This window comes from Trichechus manatus, unplaced genomic scaffold, assembly GCF_000243295.1.
Source record: "Trichechus manatus latirostris isolate Lorelei unplaced genomic scaffold, TriManLat1.0 scaffold00219, whole genome shotgun sequence".
Classification (NCBI taxonomy): domain Eukaryota; kingdom Metazoa; phylum Chordata; class Mammalia; order Sirenia; family Trichechidae; genus Trichechus; species Trichechus manatus.
Window position 1 is genome coordinate 3206043 of NW_004444155.1, and position 14753 is coordinate 3220795.

Genomic DNA, 14753 nt, shown 5'->3' on the forward strand with positions numbered 1-14753 from the left:
CTCTTCAGGAATATGTTTCCATTCCTAGAAACTATAACCAACCAAAATCGAACTCTCTGTCACAGAGTTGTTGAAGTTGATACCAACTCATGGCAACCACATGTGTTGCAGAGCAGAAGTGAGATCCATAGGGTTTTCTGGGCTGTAATCGTCATGGAAGCAGATCAGTAGGCATTTCTTTTGCAGCACTACTGGGTGTGTTCCAATTGCCAACCTTTTGGTTAGTAGCTGAGTGCAAACTATTTGCACCATCCAGGGACCTTCAGCAACTATAACAGTGAAACTAAAATATAACTATTTCCATCAGAGAATCCAGGAAAATAGTATTTGCCATATTCAAATAGCACTGCAATATTCAAAATGTAAGAAGAGTAATAAAAGTGTACCTTACAAGATTTGTAACCACTACCCTGTGCTCTAAGAATTTCACTGTTATACTCCATGGTTCTTTGCATAAATGTCCCCTTGCCCACACCCACCCTGAGGTCAGCCTTGCTGGCCTGAGCCTCATAAAAAGCTCTAAAAGATAGAAACTGTTAAATCAGTGAATGTTTTGCTGCATATATTGTCAATAACAACAACAAAATAAAAAAATTGAAAAAAATAAAGCTATGAAAGAGCCTTTCCTGGGGGATAGAGTATGAGCAACATCATACAAGAGAGAAGCTAGGACAGGGGCACCATCCAGATCCTCAGGTTCCTGCTCTGCTGTGTTCCAGGTAAGATGGAACCTAGAGATATAGTCTTCTCTCCAGAGTGATCCTCCTATTCAGATAGGTCTAAAATTTGAAATGAGAGATGAAATAAATGCCACAAGCCACAAAGTCCTGTCCAATTGTCCCAGTTAGAGATCATTTTGGTTTGATTTTCCTTCTGTCCCTGATTGTACAGCATCTCTGGAACACCCTCCTGCGTCTGTCATCTTAAGTTCCAGGGGGCAGATCCTGCTCAGGTGCCAGAATCTCTAGCTGTCTCCCAAAAAAGAAAGTCTCCATTAGATGCAGGACCAGTCAGAGTCTCCTCTACACTGACTGGAAACACTACTTGGGCTGGCCTCAACAGAAACCTGAGCAGGGTCCTAAGGGCCTCTATGCATGTTGTTGTGATATTGAACAGGTTTTAGCAACACTTTCAGACTAATACAGACCAGAAGGAAAGGTCTGGTGATCTACTTCTCAAAAATCAGCCAGTGAAAACCCTATGGATCACAACAGTCAGATCGGATTGTGCATGGGGTTGTCATGAGTCAGGGGCTGACAAGATGGCAGCTAACAACAAGGAAGAACCATTATTTCCTTCAGTCACTAAACTTGGGTGCCCAAGGGATCAATTTAAAGAGGAAATTGACAACTAATGAGAAAAAACAACATGGGAAAGCTCTCATATATTTCTAGAGGGATAGGATTACTGAATTAGAGACTGGCCTTTGTGAGAATGAGTGCCACTGAAAGAAATGGAGAGAGGAGAAAAGGCAGTAAAATGGGAGGTAGAGCAGGAAACTCCTTCAGTGACATTGACCGGGAAGGCTTGGCTGGAAAACAGGATAGATGGAAGGAAAACGTAAGAGAGGAATACTACCTTCTATAGGGGAGATATTAAATATGGAGGGCCCAGGGTTAATATTGGGTTAGGTTCAGAACTGTGAGGGTAAACTGCAGAGAAAGGAAAAGTTCAAAAAACAAGGAATTAAAATGGGAATATTCCAGAGTTAAGAAGTCACAGGGAAGTTAGAACTGCTATTTCAGGGTGAATAACACAGGGGAACCTTGCCCAAATCAGTTATGCAATCTATCCACATCACAGGTTCCTGTGAAATCAAAACTCCTGACAAAGTTTATATTACATTTTTACAGAATTTTACTTCTACACTTTACCACAAAAGGGGCTCCAGAAGAGGCCACATTCCTTAATTTACTCCTGGGTCCTACAAATACTCCAAGGAATTAGTCAAGAGTTGTGGACTATGGGACAGACAGAGGACGAGTGCATGTTCAGGGCTGAGCAGAAAGGAAGCAGCTGGTGCAGTGATCACTCTCTGGCCTGTAGCCCTGGGGAGGAGGTTTGTGTTCCAGGCTGAAGCACTTTGGGTGGAGTGCTGTAACTATGCTGACAGTAATAAACTGTGGCATCTTCAGCCTGGAGGCTGCTGTTGGTGAGAGTGAAGTCTGTCCCAGACCCACTGCCACTGAACTGGTCAGGGACCCCAGATGCCCGGTTAGATGCAGCGTAGATGAGCAGCTTAGGAGCCTGTCCTGGTTTCTGCTGATACCAGTATAAATAATAGCTGCTCACACTCTGGCTGGACTTGCAGTTGATGGTGGCCGTTTCTCCTGGAGACACAGCCAGAGAGGCTGGAGACTGAGTCATCACAGTGTCCCCACTGGAGTCTGCAATCAGAGTGGACAATTACCATTCACACATATATACACACACTTTTTCATAGGCATATTGAAATATACCTTTTATACAACAGCATCTAGCGATATTACATATCTGCACATAATTGGTTCCATTTTGGAAATAACCATCATTTCCCACTATATCTTAAAATCATTTTTCAGCTCTACAAAGATACTACTCTAGAGGGATTGAAGCACTTTTAATTTCTTACCAGAGGCCCAGAGCAACAGGGACATGAGGAACAGAGTCTGTGGCACCATCTTGCTGCCCCTGCCTGCCTGATGCTGATCAGTTCACATTGCAAAGGTCCCATTTATAAAATTTGAGCCTGGAGTGTCTATGCAAAGCATCAGTGAGCTGAAAGTAAATTGTATGGACGATTGGTTGTGAAACTAACCAATGTACATCAAGAGCCAAAAATAGTATCACAGAAAGTATAATTTTATGACTAGAAATGGCACAAAAGTAACTTAGAAGCTCTAATATCAACTTAAAAAAAAAAGACTTTTGCAGTCCAGTTGATTCCAATTCATGGAGAACCCATGTATTACAGCGTAGAACTGCTCCATAAGGTTTTCTTGCCTGTATTTATTATAGAGCAGATTACCAGACTTTTCTTCCATGATATCACTGGGTATGTTTAAATTGCCAACCTTTGGATTAGCAACTGATCACAGATGGCTTCATGCACCCATTAATGAATAACCTCTGTTTTAACTCAAAAACTCTTTCAAATGGGTTCAGGTTCTGTAAATTATGTACTCATTTCCTCAAATCAACAGCTTTTTGAAATAATTAAGAAATTCTGGAAAAAAAATAATAAAGGAGATGGAAAAACGTGAAATTTTTGCTTCAGTTTTTGATAAAAATTTATAGCTAGATAATGTCTGAGCTCTAAAGAAGCTTTTATCCTGAAGGATACTTTGAAGACACTGCAAACACATAAGATTGCATTCCAGGGCTATGCAAGGGCCCAAGAAATGGAAGAAAGGCCCATAGTTTACACGTGTGGAAAGTCCTCAGAAACGAATACTGAGCCTGGGCTCAGGAGAGCTCTAATCTCAAAGGAAGTGTGAACCAACGAGACAGTGTAACGTATCAGGCCCATAAAGGCTAGGAACTGTTAAGTGGGCTCTAGGTTCATTGCAGAAAGAGACAGGAAAAAACAAACAGGATTTCCTTGTGAAGTTGTGATTAAACACCAACCTTTCAAGGAGTTTCATTCCAGGTATGCGTGGCCTCAATGTGCCTGTAACTCTTCTATCTTGAAGTGGATTATGGTAGCCCAACTGGTAGGGCCAAAAAACGGGAGCTCCTATGGAAGAGGACACAGCCATCATAAATCTTCAGGAAACCTCACAAATAATTTTTCAAGAGATAAAGACACCAAGAAGTCAGAGATTCTTGACCTCTAAGAAAATAAGATAACTGGAATAATCTTGCTTGCTGAAAGCGCAGAGGATTTGAAGCACTTACTGATGAAGATAAAAAACTACAGTCTTCAGTATGGGTTTCACCTAAACATAAAAACAAAATAAAATAAAAAAAATCACAACTGCACTAATAAACAACATCATGATAAGCAGAAAAAATATTGACGTTTTCAAGGATTTCATTTTCCTTGGATCCACAGTCAACAATCAGGGAAGCACTGGTCAAGAAATCAAACAACATATTGCATTCAGCAAATTTGCTGCAAAAGACCTCTTTAAAATGTTAAAAAGCAAAGATGTCACTTTAAACACTAAAGTGCGCCTGACCCAAGCTGTAGTATTTTCAATCCCCTCATATGCATGTGCATGCTGAACAGTGAATAAAGAAGACCAAAGAAGAATTTATGCCTTTGAATTATGGTGTTGAATGTACCATGGACTAACAGAAGAACAAATAAATTTGACTTGTTGGAAGTACAGCCAGAATGCACCTTAGAAGTCAGATTGGGGAGACTTTGTCTCTCTTACTGTGGACCTGTTATCAGGAGGGACCAGTCCCTGGAGAAGGACATCATGCTTGATATAGTAGAGGGTCAGTAAAAAAGAAAAAGAGCCTCAATGAGATAGATTGACACAGTGGCTGCAACAATAGGCTCAAATATACCAAAGGTTGTGAGGATGGTGCAGCACTAGGGAGTGTTTCCTTCTATTGAACATAGGGTTGCTATGAGTTAAAACGCATTTATGGCACCTTACAACAACAGGATACAAATACAAATGTGATGCAATAGAAATAACAGAAAACAAAAGAAGTTCCACTCAAAGCTCAGATTTGGAAATTATATGAATTTATTAAAAGAAATAAATGACAAACTTGATATTTCATACAGGGTACCGGAAACTAAAAAGAGGACACTTCAGATTTGAAAAAGAACTAATTGAATTTCCGGAAATTAGAAATAGAATTGCCAATATTTTAAAACTTAGTGTAATAGAGACTTCCACTTGAAGGCTAGATGGAATAACACGGACAAGGTTTACCCTAACATATGAAACAAACAACAACAACAACAAAAATTAATTAAAAATTATATTTAATGTTTAACTCACTCAGCTCATAATCCACCAAAAAATGGCCTCAAAAAAAAAAAAAAGCCTGGAAATGTACTTCCGAAAATCAGCCATTGAAAACTCTACAGATCACAGTTCTACTGTGACACACACAGGGTCACCATGAGTCGGAATCAACTCAACAGAAAATGATTTTTAATCTTACAGAAGTAGATCGCCAGGACTTTCTTCCACTAGAGGATTTGAACTGCTAACCTTTCGGTTAGTAGTCGATCACAAAACATTTGCCTCACATCACTAGCTAAATCATAGCTTTGGGCAGAAAATCCAAGATAATAGGTTTCCATTACTGTTGGATTCCAAAAGTAAGTCAGACAATACATGAATTTTTACCACAACCTTGTGATCTAAGAATTTCACCATCATACTTTTTGGCTCTTGGCATAAATGTCTCCTTGTCACCACCTTACCTTGTCCTCAGCCCTGCTGATCTGAGGCTCATAAATGTAGCCTTTTCTGGGGGGTGGAACCTGAGAAACTTCACACAAGAGAGAAGCTGCAGGATGGTGACACCATCCAAATCCTCAGGCTCTTGCTCTACTCTGTTCCAGGTGAGAGGATATTTGCAAACCTAGACATGGAGTTTTCTCTCCAGAATAATCCTTCCATTCACATCTATAATTTTAAAATGAATTTTGAAATAAATGACATAAGCAATACAGGCCTGTAAACCTATCACAGATAGACTATTTTGGTTTCTTCTGTCCTTGATTGCACAGAATCTCTGCATCATCCCCGTGTGCCTGTCATTGCAGGGTCTTGCCAGCAGATGGCGATGACACTGGCTCCAGAATTCCTGGCTGTCTCCCTGGGAGACTCTCCGTCAGCTGAAGGGCCAGTCAGAGTCTTCTCTACACTGATGTGAGACACCACTTAACCTGGGCAGACTCCTAAGGTCCTTATTTACCGCACTTCCACCCTCGTTGATGGGGTGCCCACCTGCTTCAGTGGCAGTGGATCTGAGGCTAACTTTTCTCTCACCATCAGCACCATCAGATCAAAGATAGTGCATACAAATTACTGTGTTCCAAAATCAAGATATCCTGTCATAATAATGTGACTCCAAATATAAACCTCTTACCGAGGCAGAGGTGGCAGAAGCGTCCCACTTCCTAGGCACTGTCATAGAGACAGCTGTGGTTTACTCGTTTGTTTTGATCATGCAAGAAAGTTGGCATGAAATAGTCAAAAAATCGGCAGCTGGACCTCCTCTGGCTCCAAAAGAGAGCAGCTCTCCTCTTCCTACTCACTTCCTTTAAATCTGCTCTCAGCCTTCACTTTGGGCTTCATTCCATGGTCATTTGCAGTCCCATCTGACCCTCTCTAATCTAACCTCAGTCATGACTCCCAAATGCCTTTACTGCTGCTCCGGAACAGAGCTTCCTCTCTAGGTCAAAGGATAGAGCCAGGATCCCCTGAGCACTCCTGTTCCTGCTTCCCCCACTCAAGTTTATGTCAGAGAAATCATGTCAAGAATGAGAAAATACTAGATCCCTGCTTGTGCTTATATAAAAGCAAAGCAAGTTATATTTTTCAAAATACATTGAACCAAAAAAGACTCCTAGTATAAAATTTAGGGAGAGAAAATAGGTTTCTTTTACCATAAGAAAAATTTTAAAATTTAGTATCTGCTCTTTTTGGTATTTACATGAGTTAGAATTATACCATTTTCTGAAAAGAAGATTCTAATAAATCTATTCTGGCTGTCTCTGAACCCCTCATGTTTCCATTTCCCTACTTGTTGTTACTGCCATCGAGTCGATTTTTGACTCATATCCATTTTAAATTTCAAGATTCTCCTCTGTAATAATGCGCTTACCAAACCAATATCTCCATGGCCCCTCCCTTATTTCATCACATTCATCTTGTAAAAATTAAAACCTGGGAAAACCCCCATCCTCCATATAACTGCCTCCCTTTCCATAACGTGGCTAGGGAAAAACACACAATTAGACAGATTCATCTCACCATAAATTTATGCACACTACCTCATGAGAGCCCTTCATCTTGCCTCACAATCATACTTCACTTACCTGGCTCCATTGTTTCTCTTTTCTTTTCTCTTCAAGTTTTAACATCTACTCATCCTACCTTTCAGCAAATTTCCTCATTTCCTGTTTCTTGGGAGAGTTTCCGCTAGTTCCTCTCCTGCATCTTCTAATCCACAGGCAACTACATCCCCGTATTCTGCCTTCCTCCTTCCTATTGGTATAGATGAACAGATAGCTCTTCTATCTGAGGTTAGTCCTTCTGTTCCTACACAGCTATCCCATCCAAGGGCATTTCCTGGCATTTCTCACACCTCTTTTCTGAACTATCAATGTTCCCCTTACTTTTGCATCATTCCCATCAGCATGAAAAATCATTTTTAAAAACTGTCTTGATTTCACATCTCTCTCCAGTTATGTCCTGTTTCACTCTTCTCCTTTAGCTTAAAGCTCATTGAAAGGCTTCTATATAATGACCAAAACCAAACCGTCTCTTTCCATACTCCCTTGGGCTCTCTTCTTTGAATTTATTAACCCCACGTTTTCATAGGAACTGCTCTACTTAGTCGTCAGTGACTTCCACACTGATAAATTCTATGATCACATTTCAGAACTCATCTTACCAGACCCATCAGCAGCATTAAACACATTTGTAACAACCTCCTCCTTAATACCATCTCTTCACTGAGCTCCTGGCATCACTCTTCTTGTCTTCTATCCACACTGCTCCTTCCCAGACTTCTTTGCTGGTTGCTCCTTATCTCCTCTACCTCAGAGCTCAGTCCCCGAGCATCTTCTGATCTTCATCTATTCAACACTCATTTCACTGCTTATCAGATTTAACACTCCAGTCCATATCTCTCTCTCCTCTGAACTCCAAACTCAAACTCAATTGTCTGCTTCACAACCCCACATGGAGGTCTTAATCACAATTTAAATTTAAAATCCCTGATTTATCTCCCCAAATCCATGCCTCCCAAGGTCTTTCCTATCTGAATAATTGTCAACCCTGCCCTTCTAGTTATTCAGAGCAAAACCTTGAAGTCATCTTGAGACAAAATGACAAAATCATTAGCATATTTTCAAAATATACTGCTCCTCATCTCTTCCACTGCTACTACCGTCACCAAAGCTATCATCCTCTCTAGCCTGAATGATGATAATGACCTCCTGTTACCTCTCTTCTGCCCTTGTCCCCCAGAGATCCCGTAAAGCTATAAATCAAATCATGCCCTCTATTCAAAATTATTCCAATTATTATCACATCCTTTAAAACACAACTAAAATCCTTAGACTACAAAGTCTACAAGCCATCCTCCGCATTATTTCCTTGACCTTATCTCCCATGACACTATCCTTCAAAATATGACTTCACCAGCACTGGCTTCCTTGCCTCAGAAATTTGCTGTTTCGTCTAAGTATAATCTTTTTACCTGGAAATATTTCTATGACTCATTTCCTGGTCTGTGATGGATTGAATTGTGTCCCCCCAAAAATGTATGGCTCATTTCCTCACCAACATTAAAACTTTGATCAAATCATCCCTTCTCAGTGCAGCCTTCCATCACCACCTATTGTAGAGCAAGAGCAAAAATGTCCCTGAATCTTTACTCCACCCTATAGCCATACTATTGGTAATGTGATTCTGTAGCTACTCCTATTAAGGGGTAAGGGCTATTTGCCCTCTCCTTCAGTATTAGCTGGTTGTGTGAATTGCATAGATAGATAGCATGCAACAAAAGAGACATCGTGCCAGTATTGAGCCTAGGCTTCAAAATGACTTCTGTGTTTTTCCTTTCTCTAAAGAAGTCCTGTCAACAAGCTAGGATCAGTTGACCAAGTGATGAGAGACATGTGGCTAGGTCACCTCAATAGCCTCATCTGATGACTAGCCAACTATACACATGTGAAAAGACATGAAAGGTACCTGAGCCTTTCTAGATCAGCTAGCACCCAGTTGACCTACCAGATAAGTGTAAACGCATTAGCATGCCCAGAAAAAGTTAGTCAAGACTGGTCCATATAAACACAATTGTTTATTTATCTAACTCACCAATAAACATGACAGCAATAAAAATGCTTATTGTTTTAAGCCACTGGGTTTTTGTGGATAGTTTATTACATGGCAAGAGCTAACTGAGACATCATCTTAAATTGGATTGAATTGTGTCTCCCAAAATGGCTAGGCCATGATAGTCAGTATTGTGTAGTTCTACACTATTTGCTGATCTGATGTGATTATTCAATGTGTTGTAAAGCCTAATCTCTATGATGTTAATGAGGCAGAATTAGAGGCAATTATGTTAATGAGAGAGCTCTGGTAGAACAGTGGTTAAGCTTTGGGCTCCTTACTAAAAGGTCAACAATTCAAATATACCAGCTACTCCTTGGAAATCCTGTAAGGTAGTTCTACTCTCTCCTATAGGGTGGCTATGAGTCGGAATCGACTCCATGGCAATGAGCTGGTTGATTGGTTTTTAAGTTAAGGAGCCAAGACTCAATTTACAGGATTAGGTTGTATCTTGAGTCAATGTCTTTTGAGATATAAAAGAAAGAATTGACCAGAGAGGAGAGGGACCTCCTACCACCAAGAATGAAGAACGAGGAGGGGAGTGCATCTTTTACACCTGGGTTCCCTGAGCTAAGAAACTTGCTGACAGGGGAAGATGGATGTCAAGAACCTTCCTCTAGAGCTGTCAGAAAGAGAAAGCCTTCTCCTGGAGCTAGTACCCTTAATTCAGACTCCTAGCATCCTTGACTGTGAGATAAAAAATTTCTCTTTGTTAAAGCTATCCACTTGTGGTATTTCTGTTGTAGCAGTACTAGATAACTAAGACATCATCTTATACCAGCAAGATCTTATTTCTTTTCCTGCTTTATTTTTCTTCATGCCACTTACAAAATTATTTAGTAAATTTTTTCTGATGCATCTAATTTTTGTCCATCTTCCCCAACTAGGATGAAAGCAATATATCTCTGCATGACAAGGGGTTAGCACTCAATTAATATATCTTGAGTGAATAAATGTCATGGTTTCTTTAAATTTGATTATTTGAAAATATTTCTCATTGTTAGAGAAAAGTTGCTCTTCTGTAGGTAAGAGTATTCAGAGTGTACTGATCAAGTTTGTTGAGATCACCCCTGAAGTGAAATTGTATTAATCTATGTATTTCAGAAGGAGATGCAGAAGTAATACTAGAATGCCTGCTGTTTTTGTATTATTAAACTGAGATGAGCATGTTAATTCAACGTTGTCAAAAGTATTCAGTTACAGCCGACTGGGTGGTAGTGGTGGTTCAGTGGTAGAATTCTCACCTTCTGAGCAGGAGACCAACGTTCAATGCCTAGTCCATGCTCCTCAAACACAACCACTAATCTTTCGTCAGTGGAGGCTTGCATGTTGCTCTGGTGTTAAACAGATTTTAGCAGAACTTTCAGCCTAAGTCCAACTAGGAGGAAAAACCTGGTGATCTACTTCCAAAAATCAGCCAGTGAAATCCCTATGAATCACCATAATCCCATCCCATTGTGCATGAAATTACCCTTGTTCTGAGACCAACAGCAGCTACCAACAAAAAAGAAGCATGATATCCGTCAGTAACCATGTTACACTGTTGTGCCAAGGTAATGAATGTAAAGAAGAAATTGCCTATTAGTGAAACAAGGGCATGGGGATGCTATTACATATATCTAGAGTGATAGGGTTAATGAGTTAGACGCTTGCTTTTGAGAGAATGAATGTCACTGAAAGAAATGGAGAGAAAAGTAAATAAAAAAGGAAGTAGAGCAGAAAAACACCTTCAGTGACATTGACTAGAAAGACTTGGTTGGAAAACAGGATTTGTGGAAGGATAAAAACAAGAGAGGAATACTGCCTTCTATGAAGGGGTTTTGAAACATGAAGGGTCAAATATTTAATTTTGAGAAAGTCCAGAGTTAGGGGGTAATTACAAAGAAAGAAAAAGTCAGAGAGATAAGGAATTAAAATGGGAATGTTCCAGAGTCAAGAAGGCACAGGGAAGAGAGAATTGATCTTCCCGGTTGTAACACTCACTGAACACTTTGCCATATCAGTCATGTGATCCATCTGTGTGAAACATGCGGATTCCTGTGATATGAAAACTCCAGACATGACAAAGGCTGTAAGAAATGTTTACAGCATTTTTCTTCTATAATGTCCCACAAAAAGGAGCTCAGAAAAATCCACACTTTGAAATTTTCTAAAGTGCCTAAGAAATTGGTCAGGAGATGAGGCTTCTGGTGCAGATAGAGGAAGTGTGCATGTTCAGGACTGAGTGGAAAGGAACCAGCTGGTGCGGTCAAGACTCACAGGCTTCCAGCTCTGGGAAGGAGGTTTGTGAATGAGGTTCAATCACTGTGAGAGGATAGCTATGATATTGCTGACAGTAATAATCTGCCACATCTTCAGCCTGGAGGCGGTTGATGGTGAAAGTGAAGTCTGTCCCAGACCCACTGCCCCTGAACTGGTCAGCGACCCCAGATGCCTGGTTGGATGCCCAGGACATGAGCCATTTAGGAGCCTGTTCTTGTTTCTGCTGGTACCAGGCTGAGAAGCTGCTCACACTATTACTGGACTTGCAGTTGATGGTGACCATTTCCCCTGAAGACACAGGAAGGGAGACAGGAGACTAGGTCATCATGATGTCCCCACTGGCACCTGGAATCAGTGTGGAGAATTACCATACATAAATATATACACACACTTTATCAAAAGCACACTAAAAAATACCATTTTAAATGTGTGTTTCAGTGCTATACACACCAGACTAATTGAGTCAACTTTGGAAATAGCCATCATTTCCCACTACATCTTTAAATTATTTTTCGCCTTTGCAAAGACACTGTTGTAAAGGGATTGAGATACTTTTAATCTCTCACCAGAGACCCAGACCAACAGAGAAATGAAGTTTGAGCCCTGTGACACCATCTTGCTGCCTCTACCTGCCTGATGCAGATCAGCTCACATTGCAAAAGTCCCATTTATAAAATCTGAGCAGCTGAGTTGGGCCTGGAGGGTCTATGCAAAGCCATCATTGAATATGGAAGCAAACTGCATGGGCAATGGCTTGTGAAAGTAACCAATATAAACCAAGAGCCAAAAATACCATCACAGAAAGTATAATTCTATGACTAGAAAAGACAAAGTAGTCAACTTAGAAGCTCTAATATCGACTTAGAATAGCTAAAACTAGAGAGTAGTTTCTCTTAAGAAGAGCTTCTGTTTAAAATAAGAAAAAATAATTGAAATGGGTTCAGATTTCATAAATTATGGGCTAGTTTCCTGAGACCTACAATCCTGGTGAAATTACACAAAATACTGGGAATATGTAAAATAAATTTAGAAGAGTAAAGATGTCATGAAAATGGAGAACTTTTGGTTCACTTTCTGATAAAAATTTATAGCCAGAAAATATATGAGCTCTAAAGCTGTTTCTATCCTGAAAGAGAGCTGAAAATCACTACATACACTAAAGATTTAATTCCAGGAGTATGTAAAAATGGAAGACAGGTCCAAAATTAAGCCATGTGGGGAGTCCTGAGGGACCCTCTTTTGAGCTAGGGCCAAGAGGGGCCTCTAATTTCAAAGTAAGTTTGAACCACAGTAAATGCCATTCCCACAGCTGCTAGAAAATGATCAAAGGGTTCTAGGTTCATTGGGAAGTGGACAGGAAAAACCAAACAAGATTAGCTTGGGAAATTGTGTGAAGTTCGACCCTCCAAGGAGTTTCACTCCAGGTGTTCATAGCCTAGGTTTGTTTGTAACTCTCCAATCCTGAAACTGATTTAAGATAGCCTAACAGATGGGGCCAACAAATGGAAGCCTCTCGGAAGAGGGCATACCCATCATAAATCCTCAGGACACCTCACAAATAATTTTTCAAGGGCTAATACCACCAAGAAGTCAGAGATTGTTGACATCCCAGAAAATAAGATAACTGGAATATGAATATTAATGTGATGCAACAGAAATAACAGGGAACAAAAGCCGTTCTGCTCACCCTTTGGTTTGGATGTTATGTGAGTTTATTTAAAGAAATAAATACCAAACTCTTCATTGTGTGCAAGGCACAGAAAACTAAAAACAGGGGCACTGAAAATTAAAAAAAAAAAAAAACAATTTGTAGAAATTAGATATTGAATAACTAAAATTTAAAACTCAGTGTAAGAGAGATTTACATTTCTGGGCAACAAGGAGTAAGATGGAAAGTTTACCCTCCCACATGAAACAACAACAACAACAAAAATATTAATCAATGAATGAATTAAAAATTAAATTATATTTAACAATTAACATGCTCAGTTGCTAACAGAGAAGTTGGAGGTTCAATTCCACCCAAAGGTGCCTGAGAAAAGAGGTCAAGCAGCCAAAAAATCAGTCAATGAATACCCTATGGAGCATAGCTCTACTCTGCACACATCAGGTCGCCATGAATCAAAGCCAACCCAACAGTAACTGGTCTTTAGAGATCGCTAGGCTTTTCTTTAGAGATCACCAGGCTTTTCTTCCAAAGTGCCACTGGGTGAGTTCGAACAATTAGTATTGTTGTGGTTACACGCAGTCCAGTCAATTCCAACTAATAGTAAACCATAAAGAACAGAATGAAACACAGTTTCGTCCTGCACCATCCTCAAAATTGTTGCTATATTTGAGCCCATTGTTGCTGCCACTGTGTTAATCCATCTTGTTGAGGCCTTCCTCTTTTTCGCTGATCCTCTACTTTACCAAACAAGATGTCCTTCTCAGTGGACTGGTCCCTGCTGATAACATGTTCAAAGTAGTTTAGAGGGAGTTTCGGCATCCTTGCGACTAAGAAACATTCTGGCTGTAGTTCTTCCAAGACAAATTTGTTTATTCTTCAGCCAGGCCATTATATATTCAACACTATAATTCAGAGGCATCAATTCTTCTTTGGTTTTGCTCATTCATTGTCCAGCATTTCAATGCATATAAGGCAATTGAAACTACGACGACTTGGATCAGGAGCACCTTAGTCTTCAAAGTGGCATGTTTACTTTTTAACACTTTAAAGAGGTCTTTTGCAGCAGATTTGCCCAATGTAATACGCCCTTTGATTTCTTGACTGCTGTTTACATGAATGTTGAATATGCATCTAAGTAAAATGAAATCCTTGACAACTTCAGGATTTTCTCCGTTTATCATGATATTGCTTATTGGCGTAATTGTGAAGATTTTTGACAAGTAATCAGAGGCTTATCGGAGCATCTCAGGTAAGGCACATGCCCTGGGCACTGCTTGAAGGGGGGTGTCACTGAGCAGTTTCTATTAACCATCACAGTTTCCATTCCCAGATATGAGAGATCATTCAGCAAGTTAAAACTAATATTTTTGTATTTGAGATCATCCATGGGTCAACGTAAACTGTGATCTTGCTCTGCTGAGTGTAGAAAGAGAAGAAACAACACCAACAAAAATGACATGGAACATATTAGAGACTAATTTTTTTTTTTTTTTGTACTTCAAGTGAAGGCTTACAGAACAAATAGTTTCTCATGAAACAGTAGTACACATATTGTTTCATGACATTGGTTAACTCCACAGCTTGTCAACCCTCTAACTTGTCAACCTTTTTTTTTGATGAAAATACACATAGCCAAAGATACACCGTTTCAAAAATTTCTACATGCACAGTTCAGTGACATTGACTACGCCCTTCCAATTGTGCTGCTATTCTCATTTAAGATAAAGGCTTACAGAACAAAATAGTTTCTCATTTCATAGTTACTACACATGTTGCCCTATGAGAATGGTTAACAGTCT

The 14753-nt window shown here is 39.9% G+C and overlaps 1 gene segment (V, D, J or C); it reads right to left on the reverse strand.

The window, feature by feature from the left end:
• Positions 1-2028: 2028 nt before the first annotated feature.
• LOC101348055 (immunoglobulin kappa variable 4-1-like) lies at positions 2029-2675 on the reverse strand. The segment is given in 2 exon segments: positions 2029-2387; positions 2612-2675. Coding segments are annotated over 2 exon segments (408 nt in total).
• Positions 2676-14753: the final 12078 nt, after the last annotated feature.